At 43.4% G+C, this 18,246-nt stretch overlaps 1 protein-coding gene across 3 annotated transcripts in view; it reads left to right on the top strand.

Annotated features, from left to right (window-relative positions):
• Window positions 1-18,246, top strand: part of cyfip1 (cytoplasmic FMR1 interacting protein 1) — a 165,602-nt gene that overhangs the window by 13,396 nt on the left and 133,960 nt on the right. For 2 of the 3 annotated variants that reach the window (XM_041889523.1, XM_041889522.1), the window contains exons 4-7: window positions 1,406-1,483; window positions 1,729-1,830; window positions 8,532-8,713; window positions 9,332-9,428. In XM_041889523.1, the coding sequence (XP_041745457.1) occupies window positions 1,406-1,483; window positions 1,729-1,830; window positions 8,532-8,713; window positions 9,332-9,428 (459 nt within the window). Of the gene's footprint in view, window positions 1-1,405; window positions 1,484-1,728; window positions 1,831-8,531; window positions 8,714-9,331; window positions 9,429-13,936; window positions 13,958-18,246 lie in introns of those variants that run through there. The other variant, XM_041889524.1, reaches the window with a different exon arrangement.

Here is an 18,246-nt window from a genome sequence, read left to right as displayed (position 1 = left end):
TGGCTGGTCCCCTCAGGGTTCAGGGACGAGGATCCAGTCCAAGCTCCAGGTCTGCATCCCAAATGGCAGCCTAGTCCCTAGATAGACCCCTAGGGCTCTGGTAAAAAGTAGTGCACTATATAGGGAATATGGTACCGTTTGGGAAACATCCCAAGTCTCTCCACTGCACTGTGCCATGTCTGCTTTAGAAGGGGCATAGTGGTGAATAGTGGTGCTTTGTGCTCAATTACTGAGGGGTAATTGGGGTTGTAGAGCGCCTGCCCACCTGCCAAGGCTCCATCAAACAGCACTTTGGATGCAGCCAACCAGGCAGCCAACCAGCCAGCCAGCCAGCCAGCCAGCCAACCAGCCAGTCAGCCAACCAGCCAGCCAGCCAGCCAGCCAGCCAACCAGCCAGTCAGCCAACCAGCCAGCCAGCCAGGCAGCTAGTCAGCCAGCCAGCCAGCCAACCAGGCAGCCAACCAACCAGGCAGCCAACCAGGCAGCTAGTCAGCCAGCCAACCAGGCAGCCAGTCAGCCAGTCAGTCAGCCACCCAGCCAACCAGGCAGCCAGTCAGCCAGTCAGCCAGCCAGTCAGCCAGCCAGTCAGCCAGCCAACCAGCCAGCCAGCCAGCCAGTCAGCCAAACAGCCAGTCAGTCAGCCAACCAACCAGCCAGCCAGTCAGCCAGTCAGTCAGCCAGCCAGCCAGCCAGCCAGACAAGCAGTCACAGGGACCAGAGCTGCTCTGAATGCACTGCAGCACTACCTCAGCAACCTCTGAGAGAGAGAGACTAGTAGCTGTATTGAGAGATACAACTGATACACTACCTCAGAGAGAGAGAGAGAGAGAGAGAGAGAGAGAGAGAGAGAGAGAGAGAGAGAGAGAGAGAGAGAGAGAGAGAGAGAGAGAGAGAGAGAGAGAGAGAGAGAGAGAGAGAGAGAGAGAGAGAGAGAGAGAGAGAGAGAGAGAGAGAGAGAGAGAGAGAGAGAGAGAGAGAGAGAGAGAGAGAGAGACTAGTAGCTGTATTGAGAGATAAAACTGATACACTACCTCAGAGAGAGAGAGAGAGAGAGAGAGAGAGAGACTAGTAGCTGTATTAAGAGATACAACTGATACACTACCTCAGAGAGAGAGAGAGAGAGAGAGAGACAGAGACAGAGACAGAGACTAGTAGCTGTATTGAGAGATAAAACTGATACACTACCTCAGAGAGAGAGAGAGAGAGAGAGAGAGAGAGACTAGTAGCTGTATTGAGAGATAAAACTGATACACTACCTCAGAGAGAGAGAGAGAGAGAGAGAGAGAGACTAGTAGCTGTATAAAGAGATACAACTGATACACTACCTCAGAGAGAGAGAGACTAGTAGCTGTATTGTGAGTTAAAAAGTATGACTGTTTGAGAGCCTTTAAATGTGTTCCTTTAGAATGAGATGCTGGAGGAGGGCCAGGAGTATGCAGTGATGCTGTACACATGGAGGAGCTGCTCTCGCGCTATCCCACAGGTAACCACTGGATGGCTCATCTGATACGCCACATAACTCTTAACATTACAATACATTTTTTCACTGTTGTGGATCTTCATGCAACTGATCCCCCATAAGTATTACTCATGATCCCCCATATGTATTAATCATTATCCCCCATACAGTGGGGAAAAAAATGTTTAGTCAGCCACCAATTGTGCAAGTTCTCCCACTTAAAAAGATGAGAGAGGCCTGTAATTTTCATCTCTCCCTCCCTCTATCAGGTGAAGTGTAATGAGCAGCCCAACAGAGTGGAGATCTATGAGAAGACCGTGGAGGTGCTGGAGCCTGAGGTCACCAAGCTCATGAACTTCATGTACTTCCAGGTAACAACAACCAGCAACACCATTTTTCTTTGTGTACAGTTGAAGTCGGAAGTTTACATACACCTTAGCCTAATACATTTAAACTCAGTTTTTCACAATTCCTGACATTTAATCCCAGTAAAAATTCCCTGTCTTAGGTCAGATAGGATCACCACTTTATTTTAAGAATGTGAAATTTCAGAATAATAGTAGAGAGAATGATTTATTTCAGCTTTTATTTATTTCATCACATTCCCAGTGGGTCAGAAGTTTACATACACTCAATTAGTATTTGGTAGCATTGCCTTTAAATTGTTTAACTTGGGTCAAACGTTTCGGGTAGCCTTCCACAAGCTTCCCACAATAAGTTGGGTGAATTTTGGCCCATTCCTCCTGACAGAGCTGGTGTAACTGAGTCAGGTTTGTAGGCCTCCTTGCTCACACACGCTTTTTCAGTTCTGCCCACAAACTTTCTATAGGATTGAGGTCTTTCTGATGGCCACTCCAATACCTTGACTTTGTTGTCCTTAAGCCATTTTGCCACAACTTTGGAAGTATGCTTGGGGTCATTGTCCATTTGGAAGACCCATTTGCGACCAAGCTTTAACTTCCTGACTGATGTCTTGAGATGTTGCTTCAATATATCCACATCATTTTCCTTCCTCATGATGCCATCTATTTTGTGAAGTGCACCAGTCCCTCCTGCAGCAAAGCACCCCCACAACATGAGGCTGCCACCCCCGTGCTTCACGGTTGGGATGGTGTTCTTCGGCTTGCAAACCGCCCCCTTTTTCCTCCAAACATAACGATGGTCATTATGGCCAAACAGTTCTATTTTTGTTTCATCAGACCAGAGGACATTTCTCCAAAAAGTACGATCTTTGTCGCAATGTGCAGTTGCAAACCGTAGTCGGGCTTTTTTATGGCGGTTTTGGAGCAGAGGCTTCTTCCTTGCTGAGCGGCCTTTCAGGTTATGTCGATATAGGACTCGTTTTACTGTGGATATAGATACTTTTGTACCTGTTTCCTCCAGCATCTTCACAAGGTCCTTTGCTGTTGTTCTGGGATTGATTTGCACTTTTCGCACCAAAGTACGTTCATCTCTAGGAGACAGAACGCGTCTCATTCCTGAGCGGTATGACGGCTGCGTGGTCCCATGGTGTTTATACTTGCATACTATTGTTTGTACAGATGAACGTGGTACCTTCAGGCATTTGGAAATTGCTCCCAAGGATGAACCAGACTTGTGGAGGTCTACACATTTTCTTCTGAGGTCTTGGCTGATTTCTTTTGATTTTCCCATGATGTCAAGCAAAGAGGCACTGAGTTTGAAGGTAGGCCTTGAAATACATCCACAGGTACGCCTCCAATTGACTCAAATGATGTCCATTAGCCTATCAGAAGCTTCTAAAGCCATGACATAATTTCCTGGAATTTTCCAACCTGTTTAAAGGCACAGTCAACTTAGTGTATGTAAACTTCTGACCCACTGGAATTGTGATACAGTGAATTATAAGTGAAATAATCTGTCTGTAAACAATTGTTGGAAAAATTACTTGTGTCATGCACGAACTAGAAATTTGTGGAGTGGTTGAAAAACGAGTTTTAATGACTCCAACCTAAGTGTATGTGAACTTCAGACTTCAACTGTAGATATTCCTCCAATGTTGTGTCACCGCAGTGTTTTCCTGAAGTACATGGAGTAGCCAGCCAAATAGAAAAGTAGCCAGGGAGTTCTGGGATGTGGGGGTCCGGGGGGGACATGCCCCCGAAATAGTTTTGGCAGAACAAGCTCTATTGTGTTGCCCTCTGGTACATTCTAATGTCTTGACTCCATCTGAAATACACAGCTAAATGATTGAATACTTTAACGACTTTACCAGATCAGTTTAACGACTTTCCCAGATCAGTTTAACGACTTTCCCAGATCAGTTTAACGACTTTCCCAGATCAGTTTAACGACTTTCCCAGATCAGTTTAACGACTTTCCCAGATCAGTTTAACGACTTTACCAGATCAGTTTAACGACTTTACCAGATCAGTTTAACGACTTTCCCAGATCAGTTTAACGACTTTCCCAGATCAGTTTAACGACTTTACCAGATCAGTTTAACGACTTTACCAGATCAGTTTAAAGACTTTCCCAGATCAGTTTAACGACTTTCCCAGATCAGTTTAACGACTTTCCCAGATCAGTTTAACGACTTTCCCAGATCAGTTTAACGACTTTACCAGATCAGTTTAACGACTTTCCCAGATCAGTTTAACGACTTTCCCAGATCAGTTTAACGACTTTACCAGATCAGTACAATGAGTTGTGGTGTAGAGTAGAAAGACATGACTTTACAATTTAAATAACTGAATATGTATGAGTTCAGTTTGTTGTTGTTTTGGATATCAACTAGGCCTAGGCATATATGATCAGGACTATTTTCTAAGATCACCTTTTTTAACCTGTCTTCTCTTGAGATTAAAGTAATATTTCCATATGAATTGCCACAATGATGTTTGTTCTTCAAATGATGTATTTGATTGGTTCTGCAGCTGTCGACTCTTAAGGAAACCAGGGTGAACTATCTCTTTAACCTCTTAAGGATCGGACCCGTTTTTTTAAATTTTCGCCTAAAATGACATACCCAAATCTGACTGCCTGTAGCTCTGGACCTGAAGCAACTAACTTTCACTCAAGAGAAAGGCCACAATATAATATTGTAGTTTAGGCGCAATTTAGATTCTGGCCACTAGATGGCAGCAGTGTGTGTGCAATGTTTCAGATTGATCCAGTGAAGCATTGCAATACTGGACTATTTTGTATCAAGTCTGCCCAAATGTGCCGAATTGGTCAATTGATACATTTTAAAGTACATAACTATAGAGAACATACAGAAATTATATGGTAATACAAAATGTAAGTTTACACACTCCCAGGAATGTCATACATGATGGATCATTAGCTTATACACTAACTTTCACACATCTAGATGGCCGGGCGGGGTGGGTGTGGAGCCAGAGACAGCTGGGGTTCAAAATGTAGAATCCAGTTCCTACGTTTTGAATATAAAAATAGATTTTATCAAACAAAACTATGCTACATTTTATCTCTGGGACCCTTAGGATGACAAATCAGAACAAGATTACTGAATGTAAGTACATTATTTACCTTCAGAGGTGAATGTACCAAACCAGTTGCCGTGATACTTTTTTTGTTGTTGTGCACTCGTCTCAAACAATAGCATGGTATTTTTTCACTGTAATAGCTACTGTAAATTGGACAGTGCAGTTAGATTAACAAGAATTTGAGGTTAAAAAAAAAACCCGGAAATATCACATTTACATAAGTACTCAGACCATTTACTCAGTACTTTGTTGAAGAACATTTGGCATCGATTACAGCCTCAAGTCTTCTTGGGTATGACGCTACAAGCTTGGCACACCTGTATTTGGGGAGTTTCTCCCATTCTTCTCTGCAGAACCTCTCAAGCTCTGTCGGGTTGGATGGGGAGCGTCGCTGCACAGCTATTTTCAGGTCTCTCCAGAGATGTTTGATCGGGTTCAAGTCCGGGCTCTGGCTGGGCCACTCAAGGACATTGAGACTTGTCCTGAAACCACTCCTGCATTGTCTTGGCTGTGTGCTTTGGGTCGTTGTCCTGTTGGAAGGTGAACCTTCGCCCCAGTCTGAGGTCCTGAGCACTGTGGTGCAGGCTTTCATCAAGGTTCTCTCTGTACTTTGCTCCGTTCATCTTTCCCTCGATCCTGACTAGTCTCCCAGTCTCTGCCGCTGAAAAACATCCCCACAGCATGATGCTATCACATACATGCTTCACTGTAGTGATGGTGCCAGGTTTCCTCCAGATGTGACGCTTGGCATTCAGGCCAAAGAGTTCAATCTTGGTTTCATCAGACCAGAGAATCTTGTTTCTCATGGTCTGAGAGTCCTTTAGGTGCCTTTTGGCAAACTCCAAGCGGGGTGTCATGTGCCTTTTACTGAGGAGTGGCTTCCGTCTGGCCACTCTACCATAAAGGCCTGATTGGTGGAGTGCTGCAGAGATGGTTGTCCTTCTGGAAGGTTCTCCCATCGCCACAGAGGAACTCTGGAGGTCTGTCAGAGTGACCATCGGGTTCTTGGTCACCTCCCTGACCAAGGCCCTTCTCCCCCGATTGCTCAGTTTGGCCGGGCGGCCAGCTCTAGGAAGAGTCTTGGTGGTTCCAAAATTTGCTAAAATTTCTAAAAACTTGTTTTATGGGATATTGTGTGTAGATTGATGAGAAAAACAACAATTTAATCAATTTTAGAATAAGGCTGTAACGTAACAAAATGTGGAAAAAGTCAAGGGGTCTGAATACTTTCCGAATGCACTGTGGGACAGACACTTCAAAACCTTATTGCCTTTATTTTCTGACTGTCTTTTTTGCCATTTATGAATGTGTTATTCAATGTGTTTCAATGGGATTTGGTACTAAAGACCAAATTCAATATTTTATCAAATAATTTTATATATATATATATATTTTTTTATACCTAAAGGGGTCCTAAAATTCAAAATCAAATAGCTAAATTATGGTATGACCATCTAAAAACAATTTTATACGTCAGCTTAAACCCCCCCCCCCCACCAACGTCTCAACACAAGCTGATTTGTTGTCAAATCAAAGAACAGTAAATAGGTTATTCACCCTGACTCTGCCTGGCTATTGGCCAATGAAACACACTGAAGAAAATAAATAAATAAATAAATGAATGAATGTGCCACAAAATAATAATGAAGTGGATTTCAACTCATTACATTAATTACATTACGTTACATTACATTTTACATTTACATTTTAGTCATTTAGCAGACGCTCTTATCCAGAGCGACTTACAGTTAGTGATTACATATATTTATTTTTTTTATACTGGCCCCCCGTGGGAATCGAACCCACAACCCTGGCGTTGCAAACGCCATGCTCTATCAACTGAGCTACATCCCTGCCGGCCATTCCCTCCCATACCCTGGACGACACTGGGCCAATTGCGCACCGCCCCATGGGTCTCCCGGTCGCGGTCGGCTACGACAGAGCCTGGATTCGAACCAGGATCTAGTGGCACAGCTAGCACTGCGATGCAGTGCCTTAGACCACTGCGCCACTCAGGAGACATTACTTTACATTACTCAGGAGACATTACTTTACATTACTCAGGAGACATTACTTTACATTACTCAGGAGACATTACTTTACATTACATTAATTACATTACATTACCACTTACATTACGTTACATTACCACTTACATTACCATTTACATTACATTACCACTTACATTATGTTACATTACCACTTACATTACGTTACATTACATTACCACTTACATTACGTTACATTACATTACATTACAGTATGTTACATTACATTAATTACATTACATTACCATTTACATTACATTACATTAATTACATTATATTAATTACATTACATTACATTACCATTTACATTACCACTTACAGTATGTTACATTACATTACATGGACGTGTAAATTCACTCACAGGAGACGATGAAGAAGCATCCTGCTCTCCCTCCATCCTGCTCTCCCTCCATCCTGCTCTCCCTCCATCCTGCTCTCCCTCCATCCTGCTCTCCCTCCATCCTGCTCTCCCTCCATCCTGCTCTCCCTCCATCCTGCTCTCCCTCCATCCTGCTCTCCCTCCATCCTGCTCTCCCTCCATCCTGCTCTGCCTCCATCCTGCTCTGCCTCCATCCTGCTCTCCCTCCATCCTGCTCTCCCTCCATCCTGCTCTCCCCCATCCTGCTCTCCTCCATCCTGCTCTCCCTCCATCCTGCTCTCCCTCCATCCTGCTCTCCCTCCATCCTGCTCTCCCTCCATCCTGCTCTCCCTCCATCCTGCTCTCCCTCCATCCTGCTCTCCCTCCATCCTGCTCTCCCTCCATCCTGCTCTCCCCCCATCCTGCTCTCCCTCCATCCTGCTCTCCCTCCATCCTGCTCTCCCTCCATCCTGCTCTCCCTCCATCCTGCTCTGCCTCCATCCTGCTCTGCCTCCATCCTGCTCTCCCTCCATCCTGCTCTCCCTCCATCCTGCTCTCCCTCCATCCTGCTCTCCCTCCATCCTGCTCTCCCTCCATCCTGCTCTCCCTCCATCCTGCTCTCCCTCCATCCTGCTCTCCCCCCATCCTGCTCTCCCTCCATCCTGCTCTCCCTCCATCCTGCTCTCCCTCCATCCTGCTCTCCCTCCATCCTGCTCTCCCTCCATCCTGCTCTCCCTCCATCCTGCTCTCCCTCCATCCTGCTCTCCCTCCATCCTGCTCTCCCTCCTCCATGTAAAGAAATTAGACTGCAGCCAACCGCAGCGCACAAAAATAACACCGGTACCGAGAGGCGGGACAGACAGCAGACTGACAAACCAGCAGTTTCCCTGTCATCGCTGTCTTTGTGACTGACAGGCACCCGTCCTATCAATAGATCGCTAGAAGATGCATATCGTTCATTCTAGCGGGAGAAAGCTATACTTGTCAGACTGGCGAAATGAACGTTTTAAATGAAAAGAATCCCAGTTAATTCATGAAGGGGAAAACACTGGTCACTGAGTACCATTCTAAACACATTAATAACGTTTTCCCATGTTGCAGTCATGTCCATTCTGTTTTGCTCAGTGGCCTATTAAAGCAATGTATAGTTGATGTGCTCTGTTTTGACATTGACCCTCTCTCTGTTTTCTCCTCGCCAGCGAACGGCTATAGACCGGTTCTGTGGGGAGGTGCGCCGTCTCTGCCACGCTGAGAGGAGGAAGGACTTTGTCTCGGAGGCCTACCTCCTGACCTTGGGGAAGTTCATCAACATGTTCGCTGTGCTGGATGAACTCAAGAACATGAAGTGTAGCGTCAAGAACGACCACTCCGCATACAAACGGTACTATACACACACACACACACACACACACACACACACACACACACACACACACACACTACTTTTGAACAGGACCCATCGTTTCAATTTTAATTTAAGGGCTTTATTGGCAAACGTATGTTAACAAAACATAGTGAAGTAGATCGTTTTTGTTTATTTCACTTCTGTTTACTAACAGGAAATGAACAGTAAACATTACACTCAGAAGTTCCAAAAGAATAAAGACATTTCAAATGTCATATTATGTGCAAATAGTTAAAGTACAAATGGGAAAATAAATCAACATAAATATGGGTTGTATTTACAATGGTGTTTCACCCAAAAGATATGGGAGTTTATCAAAATTGGGTTTGTTTTCTAATTCTTTGTGGGTCTGTGTAATCTGAGGGAAATATGTGTCTCTAATGTGGTCATACATTTGGCAGGAGGTTAGGAAGTACAGCTCAGTTTCCACCTCATTTTGTGGGCAGTGTGCACATAGCCTGTCTTCTCTTGAGAGCCAGGTCTGCTTACGGCTGCCTTTCTCAATAGCAAGGTTATGCTCACTTAGTCTGTACATAGTCAAAGCTTTCCTTAATTTTGGTCCCTCTACCCCTCCCTCTCCTCTCCCCCCTGTAGAGCTGCCCAGTTCCTCAGGAAGATGTCAGAACCCTCATCCATCCAGGAGTCTCAGAACCTCTCCATGTTTCTGGCCAACCACAACAAGATAACTCAGGTAACACACACACACCTGGCCAACCACAACAAGATAACTCAGGTAACACACACACACCAGGGGCCTGTTGCACAAAACTAGGATAAGGGATTAAGCCAGGATATCTTGGTGATCCTGGCTCAATTGATCCGTAATCCGGTTGCACTAAAGATGGATAGGGGGCAGGAGGATATGTTATGGTATAAATTACCATGGAGATTTATTCTGTGGAGCTAGCCTGCTCCAGACCAGGCTAAATTCCAGGATCTATTTAATCTCATCCCTAATGTCAGTCAGCAGTCACCACAAATGGAAACCAATAGTTATTTCACTGCTCACTATACATTGTTATCACATATAACTAGACCCACTGTCATTATTTAAACGTTTGTGATCATTAATTTCAATGATTTTGGATAAAAAATGATTTTTAGATGATGTTGCTATCATTAGATAATTTACAGTTTCCCATAGACTATAAGGCTATATATAAAATGATAGAATATTAGGGCCACAGAGGGGAAAAAAACACAAGTCATAATATTGTAACCAGTTGTTTTAAAGGAGGACAGTTGTTAAAATGACAGATGTGGGGCATTTCGTGAAATTGTACTTCAGTATGGTTTCATAAACAAAGACATGCTGATGTGCCAGAATATTAAGTATCACATTGTCATAAGTATCAAAACTGTAAAAACAATATGTAGCTTTTCTGCAGAAAGAACCAGCCTCATAAATTTATGACTTTATCCTTTTTCTTCAGTGTGGCCCTAGTACTCTGTCATATAAACAAATACACATTCCATATGAATATAAAAACACAATGTGTAACATTATGTTCCTTTATTGAATAAGGACAAAACAAAGCAGGTAAACCATCAGCTCCTTTCGAAACTGAAGTCACAGTGACTCTACAAGATGGAAAGCACAGAATCCAAGCATATTATACAAAATGATACATACACATTCAAAGGTCTGTATATAACACACCCTGCATGTCTGCACACTAAAATAAATGCAGGACAAATCCATACACATCAACTGAACAGACAAATGAATGGATGCAGTAGCCTCCCTGCAGCCTTGTATTACACACAGTATACCGCACAAACATCATAAGAGGCCAAATTCGTAAAAAAACGAACCCAAAAAAACCCAAATTCCTCTGCCACCGCAGGACATATTTAACCAAAATTGAAAGCACACATACTAACTAAAATAATTCAACACATATTGGTCCCTCAGCAGCCGACCACTGTCGTCATCAGGGAAGATTGCCGGATTGTCCCAGTCCATGGCTGGTGGCACTCTGGGGGCCCTCTCCTTCCTCAGGCAGGCCACATTGTGGAGGACAGCACAAGCCACAGTAATATCACATGCCCTAACAGGGCTGACCCTTAATTTGTGAAGGCAGTGAAAGCGTGCCTTCAGGAGGCCAAAGGTCATTTCAACTCTGGCCCTGGTCCTGGCATGGGCATGGTTGTAGGCCTGCTGTGCTTCCTGGGGGTCTGTGAAAGGTGTCAGGAGAAAAGGCTGGCAGCCATACCCCCTGTCTCCCAGCAACACACCAGAGAATTCACCTGTCAACACAAAATCTCATCATTACTACCTCATAAACACAGTGATATTCTTGACACAGCCATGATGGTTATAAATAGGGGTTGTGTGGCTTACCTTGTGATAGGCACTGATAGATTTCAGAGGCCCGAAAGATTCTGGAGTCATGGACTGAGCCAGGCCATTTTGCCACAACATTGCTGATCACACAGTCAGCATTGCAGACCATCTGAAATCATAAGATGAGGAATATTACACCAATCAATGCACATCACTGGCAATGCAGAGTGTTCGTCAATGGACAATATCAAAAAGTTATGTTCACCTGAACATTAATGCTGTGAAAGGATTTCCTATTCACAAAATCGGCCTCATGGGCACCTGAGGGGGCTTTTATCCTTATGTGTGTGCAGTCCACTGCACCAATGACATTGGGGAAACCTGTCACACAAAGTAATGAGTATCCTACTATGTGTTAACAGTTGTCCTGTAATTTGTAGATCCTCTTACCTGCAATCCTATAGAACTCCTCTTTGATGTCACAGAGTCTTCTGTGGCCAGGGAAGGAGATGAAGACATCTGCTAATGCTTTGATAGCCAGACACACACTCCTTATTGTGCGGCAAATTGTGGCCTTGTTCAGCTGTTCTGCATCCCCCACTGAGTACAGGAAGGCTCCACTAGCAAAAAAGCGCAAGGCCACACAAACCATTTGCTCCACACTCAGTGCATGGCTCCGTGCAGTGCGGTGCTTAATCCTGGGACCCAGTAGTCTGCATAGATACCTGATGCCATCTGCAGAAAACCTGTATCTTTCATATAGATGGTCATCAGGGAAGGCCAGTGGGTCCAACCGGTCCCTGAAGACCCTTTCTCGCCTGAAGGCTCTCCTCAGCACAAGTGCTTCTTCATCCACCACATCTCGCACGAATGGGCATGCCATTGTCAGAGCAGAAAGGAACACACAATTTTGGGCCTTCATATAGGCTAGTGGCCACACCTGGTGCTGGGGGGTGGGCAAAGAGGGCGATGCCTTATAACGATGACTTGGTTGTACTGATTGCTGGGAAAATAAAAAAAACCTTAGAAAGATGCCACCGTCCTGTGTGCTCACAATAAGAGCTCATATGTCATGGCTCACTTGACTTTACGAGAATATACCTAATTTTTATTTTGAGCTGTGTCATCTTCTTGGAGCTGGGGGAGGAAAGAAAAATAATGATTAATACATTTGTGTTACAGTTAGCATACAGTGTACATTGAAGGCATATCTCACCTCCCTCTCAAGTTTTTTTATTTCAAGGTCCAGTTTCCTAATTGTCCTCTTTTTTATTTCGGACTCCAGTGCAAGATTTTCCATCTTTTTCTTCTTGTACTGAATGTCTATGTCTGCCAGTTCTATTTGGCGCCGGAGGTGGTTGCCATACAACTTTCTGATAGCTTGTGAGCTCTGTGAACACAATACAATTAGCGCAGCTGGAATTTGGCAGGATGTGGTGTCCTTTTATTAATACGCACTATGTTGCCAGGCTGGTTTTCCCACTGTATAGCATCTGGGTCCTGTAAAAGAAATTAGATTTTTTGATTTTGATGAGGACTCCTCACCATTGTAGAGTAAATAGTACTTTCACAGTCTTAACATGATACCTCATGCCTTCTGGAATCCAGAGAGATGGTCTCCTCCTCATCATCGTCTCCATCATGTGCTGTTGCTGCTGCACTGGGGCCTTCACCCTATCACATTTAATCGGATTCATATTGAAGCTAGTAGACAAGACATGCCAGGCCTACAGTATGCCTTTGATGGAGTACTCACTGGATCAGCATCGTCTGGTGCTTGTGCTGGTGGCTCTAACAGGAACACAGTGCTGCCAGACACTGCAAGGCAATAGGTAAACCAAAGTCAGACAGTCCAAATTGATTCAATATGAATGTGGTTGTATCCCATGTAGAGATGGAAGGACATACCTTGAATGAAGCGGGTGGCATCTTGGGAGGAACCTATGCTCGTCTCTTTCCCCCAGGGATCCCCTCTAAGACGGGCCTGCCTTTATTTAGCTCCAAGGCCATGTCCTCTGCTGGGGTAAGGTCAGCCTTTTGGTGACCCACCACCCGTGCCTTGTCTGTGGGTATTCTTTTTCACTGCTAAAACAGTACAGACAATGTGTGAGCAGGCACCTTCTGGGTACAATATATGCTTGTGCTTTGTTAAATATTAGTCAGGGACCATACCATTCTGCAGAATGTTCTTGTATTTGATTTTGACCTGCTGCCATGTCCGTTTTGGCCCGTTCATGTTTAATCTACACACACACACACACATTTAATGGAGTCACACTGCAAAAAATTACTTGGTATTTTTGTCTTGTTTTCAGTAAAAATATCAAAAAATTTATCATAGCTTTATACAGTGTGATGGAGTTACTTTACACAATTTCACTCATATCTGCAGTGCATTTCAATTTAAAATTTAACCGTTTCATAATTACAGTACAACTGCATTTTTGGAGATGTGAATTAAATATTTGAATTGTAATTGTGATGTTTCAGCGGAGCGGTGAGTGTGTAATTGTGCACTACTTACGCATTCAGGCGGTCTGCAATACTTTGCCACGCTTTTTCTCTTTGCTTTATCACTGTGGCGGTGTTGCCTTTCTTCTTAATTATATATTTTACCTCCTCGTATGCCTCCATGAGGATTTGTGCTTCCGACGGGGAAAAGTACGCGGCTCTAGTTGCCATGGTAAATCAGTTAATCTGTGATCTGTGGCGGGGTCTATTTGAGTGAGCCGTGAGCGCGCACCTATCCAGGATTGGTTTCACCTGGCTTAATGAATCCGTGTCTGCTCATCCTGGCTTGGTCTTTGTGCAACCAATTAAGCCTGGACGCACATGTTTTGGCTTCATTGAGCTCAGCTGAGTCATTTATCCCGGATGTCTTAATTCTACTTTTGTGCAACAGGCCCCTGGCCAACCACAACAAGATAACTCAGGTAACACACACACACCTGGCCAACCACAACAAGATAACTCAGGTAACACACACACACCTGGCCAACCACAACAAGATAACTCAGGTAACACACACACACCTGGCCAACCACAACAAGATAACTCAGGTAACACACACACACCTGGCCAACCACAACAAGATAACTCAGGTAACACACACACACCTGGCCAACCACAACAAGATAACTCAGGTAACACACACACACCTGGCCAACCACAACAAGATAACTCGGGGACATTCTACTCCAAAATGGTAATTAAATTATGCTTCTGTTAGTCCAGGACAGTTGAATTGTTTAATTTGATCTCTTGATCTCCATGAGATCACCAGCCACTTCTATATTTTAAATGAGCTAGCATAACGTTACTGTTTTTTAGCTAACAATTGTTAAATACATCTATTAATAGGATTGGCTACACTTCCAGCATTAATAGCTAGCTATACTAAACAAAAATATAAAGGCAACATGTAAAGTGTTGGTCCCATGTTTCATGAGCAGAAATAAAAGATCCCAGAAATTTTCCAGATGCACAAAAAGCTAATTTCTCTCAAATTTTGTGCACAAATTTATTTTCATCCCTGTTAGTGAGCATTTCTCCTTTGCCAAGATAATCCATCCACCTGACAGGTTTGGCATATCAAGAAGCTGATTAAACAGCATGATCATTACACAGGTGCACCTTGTGCTGGGGACAATAAAAGGCCACTCTAAAATGTGCAGTTTTGTCACACAACACAATGCCACAGAGGCCTGGCTCACAAGAGCCCGGTCATGTGAAATCCATAGATTAGGGCCTAATGAATGTAACTCAGTAAAATCATTGAAATTGTTGCTTGTTGCGTTTATATTTTTGTTCAGTATACTTACCTTGTTGGTTTCTTGGACGATCTATGTCTCCTGAGTGGCGCAGTGGTCTAAGGCACTGCATCGCATAACTGTGCCACTAGAGATCCTGGTTCGAATCCAGGCTCTGTCGCAGCCGGCCGCGACCGGGAGACTCATGGGCGGCGCACAATTGGTCCAGGGTAGGGGAGGGAATGGCCGGCAGGGATGTAGCTCAGTTGATAGAGCATGGCCAGGGTTGTGGGTTTGATTCCCACGGGGGGCCAGTATAAAAAAAAAATGTATTCACTAACTGTAAGTCGCTCTGAATAAGAGCGTCTGCTAAATGACTAAAATGTAAATATGGAACTTGTAACTTGTCACTCTGATCTTAAAAGCGTCTCGGCAGAAATGTTTATTTTATTATTATGTATCTTTTTTAGTTGCGGCGGTAAATTAATATACGGGAAACACTGCCGTTGGTCATTCTGGTGTGTTTCATCCCAACTCGACTGATGAAACTGAAATTCCAGTTACTAATAAGCAGCTATTAAGAAAATGACTGTAGAAACTGTTAAATCCCAGTGGATTGGCAAACGTACTGTAAATCATGTGACTAAACTGAATAAAAAGAAGAAGAAACTACACTATGAAACAAAGATAAATGACATAAAGAATGATAGTAAAAAGCTTTGGAGCACCTTGAATGAAATGTTGGGCAAAAAGGCAAACTCAGCTCTATCATTCATTGAATCAGATGGTTCATTCATCACAAAACCCACAGATATTGCCAACTACTTTAATGATTATTTCATCGCCAACATTAGCAAACTTAGGCATGACATGCCAGAATCAAACGCTAACACTACACATCCAAGTATATCTGACCAAATACATTATTTTGAATTCCGTAAACTGAGTGTGAAAGAGATGAAATTATTATTGTTGGCTATCAGCAATGACAAATCACCTGTGACTGACAACTTGGATGGAATATTACTGAGGAAGATACCGGTCGATATTGCCACTCCTATTTGCCATATCTTCAATTTAAGCACACTAGAAAGTGTGCCCCCTCAGGCCTGGAGGGAAGCTAAAGTCATTCCGCTACCTAAGAATAGTAAAGCCCCCTTTACTGGCTCAAATAGCCGACCAATCAGCCTGTTACCAACCCTTAGGTAACTTTTTGAAAATATTGTGTTTGACCAGATAAAATGCTATTTTACAGTAAACAAATTGACAACAGACTTTCAGCACACTTATAAAGGACATTCAACAAGCACAGCACTTACACAAATGATTGGCTGAGAGAAATTGATGATAAAAAGATTGTGGGGGCTTTTGACATTATCGATTATAGTCTGTTGCTGGAAAAACTTGTGTTTTGGCATTACACCCCCTGCTATATTGTGGATAAAGAGTTACTTGTCTGACAGAACAGAACACAGAGGGTGTTCTTTAATGGAAGCCTCTCCAACAAAAATCCAGGTAGAATCAGGAATTCCCCAGGGCAGCTGTCTAGGCCCTATATATGCTATATCGTGGACCATGGTGTTCTCCGTTTTGCTCTACTCTCACAAGCGTCACAGGACTCGTCTGAAGTTGGTACAGCCGACTTCTGTCTGTAGCGTTCTAACAGTTTGGACTACACACTAATATGACCCCTCCTGTAGAAAAAAAAAATGAATGGAAGTATAAATCGAGACAGTTTAGTGCCTAAAATAAGGGGTTAAATACATACATACATAAATACAGAACATATGAATAGTTTCCTGATCTCAGATATAGGACAGACGCTTCAGACACCTACTCATTAAAGGGTTTTTCTTTATTTTTACAGTTTTTTACATTGTAGAATAATAGTGAAGACATCAAAACTATGAAATAACACATATGGAATCATGTAGTAACCAAAAAAGTGTTAAACAAATCAAAATATATTTTATATTTGAGATTCTTCAAATAGCCACCCTTTGCCTTGATGACAGCTTTGCACACTCTTGGCATTCTCTCAACCAGCTTCATGAGGTAGTCACCTGGAATGCATTTCAATTAACAGGTGTGCCTTCTTAAAAGTTAATTTGTGGAATTTCTTTCCTCCTTAATGCGTTTGAGCCAATCAGTTGTGTTGTGACAAGGTAGGGAGAGTATACAGAAGATGGCCCTATTTGGTAAAAGACCAAGTCCATATTATGGCAAGAACAGCTCAAATAAGCAAAGAGAAACGACAGTCCATCATTACTTTAAAACATGAAGGTCAGTGAATACAGAACATTTCAAGAACTTTGAAAGTTTCTTCAAGTGCAGTCGCAAAAACCATCAAGCGCTATGATGAAACTAGCTCTCATGAGGACCGCCACAGGAAAGGAACACCCAGCGTTACCTCTGCTGCAGAGGATAAGTTCATTAGAGTTACCAGCCTCAGAAATTGCAGCCCAAATAAATGCTTCACAGAGTTCAAGTCACAGACACATCTCAACATCAACTTTTCAGAGGGGACTGTGTGAATCAGGCCTTCATGGTCGAATTGCTGCAAAGAAACCACTACTAAAGGACACCAATAAGAAGAGGAGACCTGCTATGCCCAAGAAACACGAGCAATGGACATTAGACCGGTGGAAATGTGTCCTTTGGTCTGGAGTCCAAATCGGTTCCAACCAACGTGCCTTTATGAGATGCGGTGTGGGTGAACGGATGATCTCCGCATGTGTAGTTCCCACCGTAAAGCATGGAGGAGGAGGTGTTATGGTGTGGGGGTGCTTTGCTGGTGACTGTCTGTGATTTATTTAGAATTCAAGGCACACTTAACCAGCATGGCTACCACAGCATTCTGCAGCGATACGCCATCCAATCTGGTTTGGGTTTAGTGGGACTATCATTTGTTTTTCAACAGGACAATGACCCAACACACCTCCAGGCTGTGTAAGGGCTATTTTACCAAGAAGGAGAGTGATGGAGTGCTGCATCAGATGATCTGGCCTTCCAGGTGAAGCTGGTTGAGAGAATGCCAAGAGTGTGCAAAGCTGTCATCAAGGCAAAGGGTGGCTATTTGAAGAATCTCAAATATATTTTGATTTGTTTAACACTCTTTAATCGAAGAGCTAAATGATTCAATGGCATGCCCATCTTAAAACAATTCCACATGTTAGCTTAGTAGAACCCCCCCCGGGCTTAGACTCTAAAGGGTTAAATGTACACAGACAGCTAACATCAATAACATGCATGTCAGTCTCTCCTGGCTCAAAGTGGAGGAGAGATTGACTTCATCACTGCTTGTCTTTGTGAGAGGTATTGACATGTTGAAAGCCCAGTACCCAAGTCCAGAAGATACTGGCAAGCTCACAGTACGACATGGAGCTCTATTCCACAAGGAACTCATGCAAGTGGTTAAATCAGATTTAAAAAACAGTTAAAAATACATCTTATGGAACAGCGAAGACTGTGAA

The sequence above is a fragment of the Coregonus clupeaformis genome, unplaced genomic scaffold (genome assembly GCF_020615455.1).
Source record: "Coregonus clupeaformis isolate EN_2021a unplaced genomic scaffold, ASM2061545v1 scaf0028, whole genome shotgun sequence".
Taxonomy (NCBI): domain Eukaryota; kingdom Metazoa; phylum Chordata; class Actinopteri; order Salmoniformes; family Salmonidae; genus Coregonus; species Coregonus clupeaformis.
The sequence above is the reverse complement of the archived record's forward strand: the minus strand, read 5'-3'. Positions and strand labels throughout refer to the sequence as shown.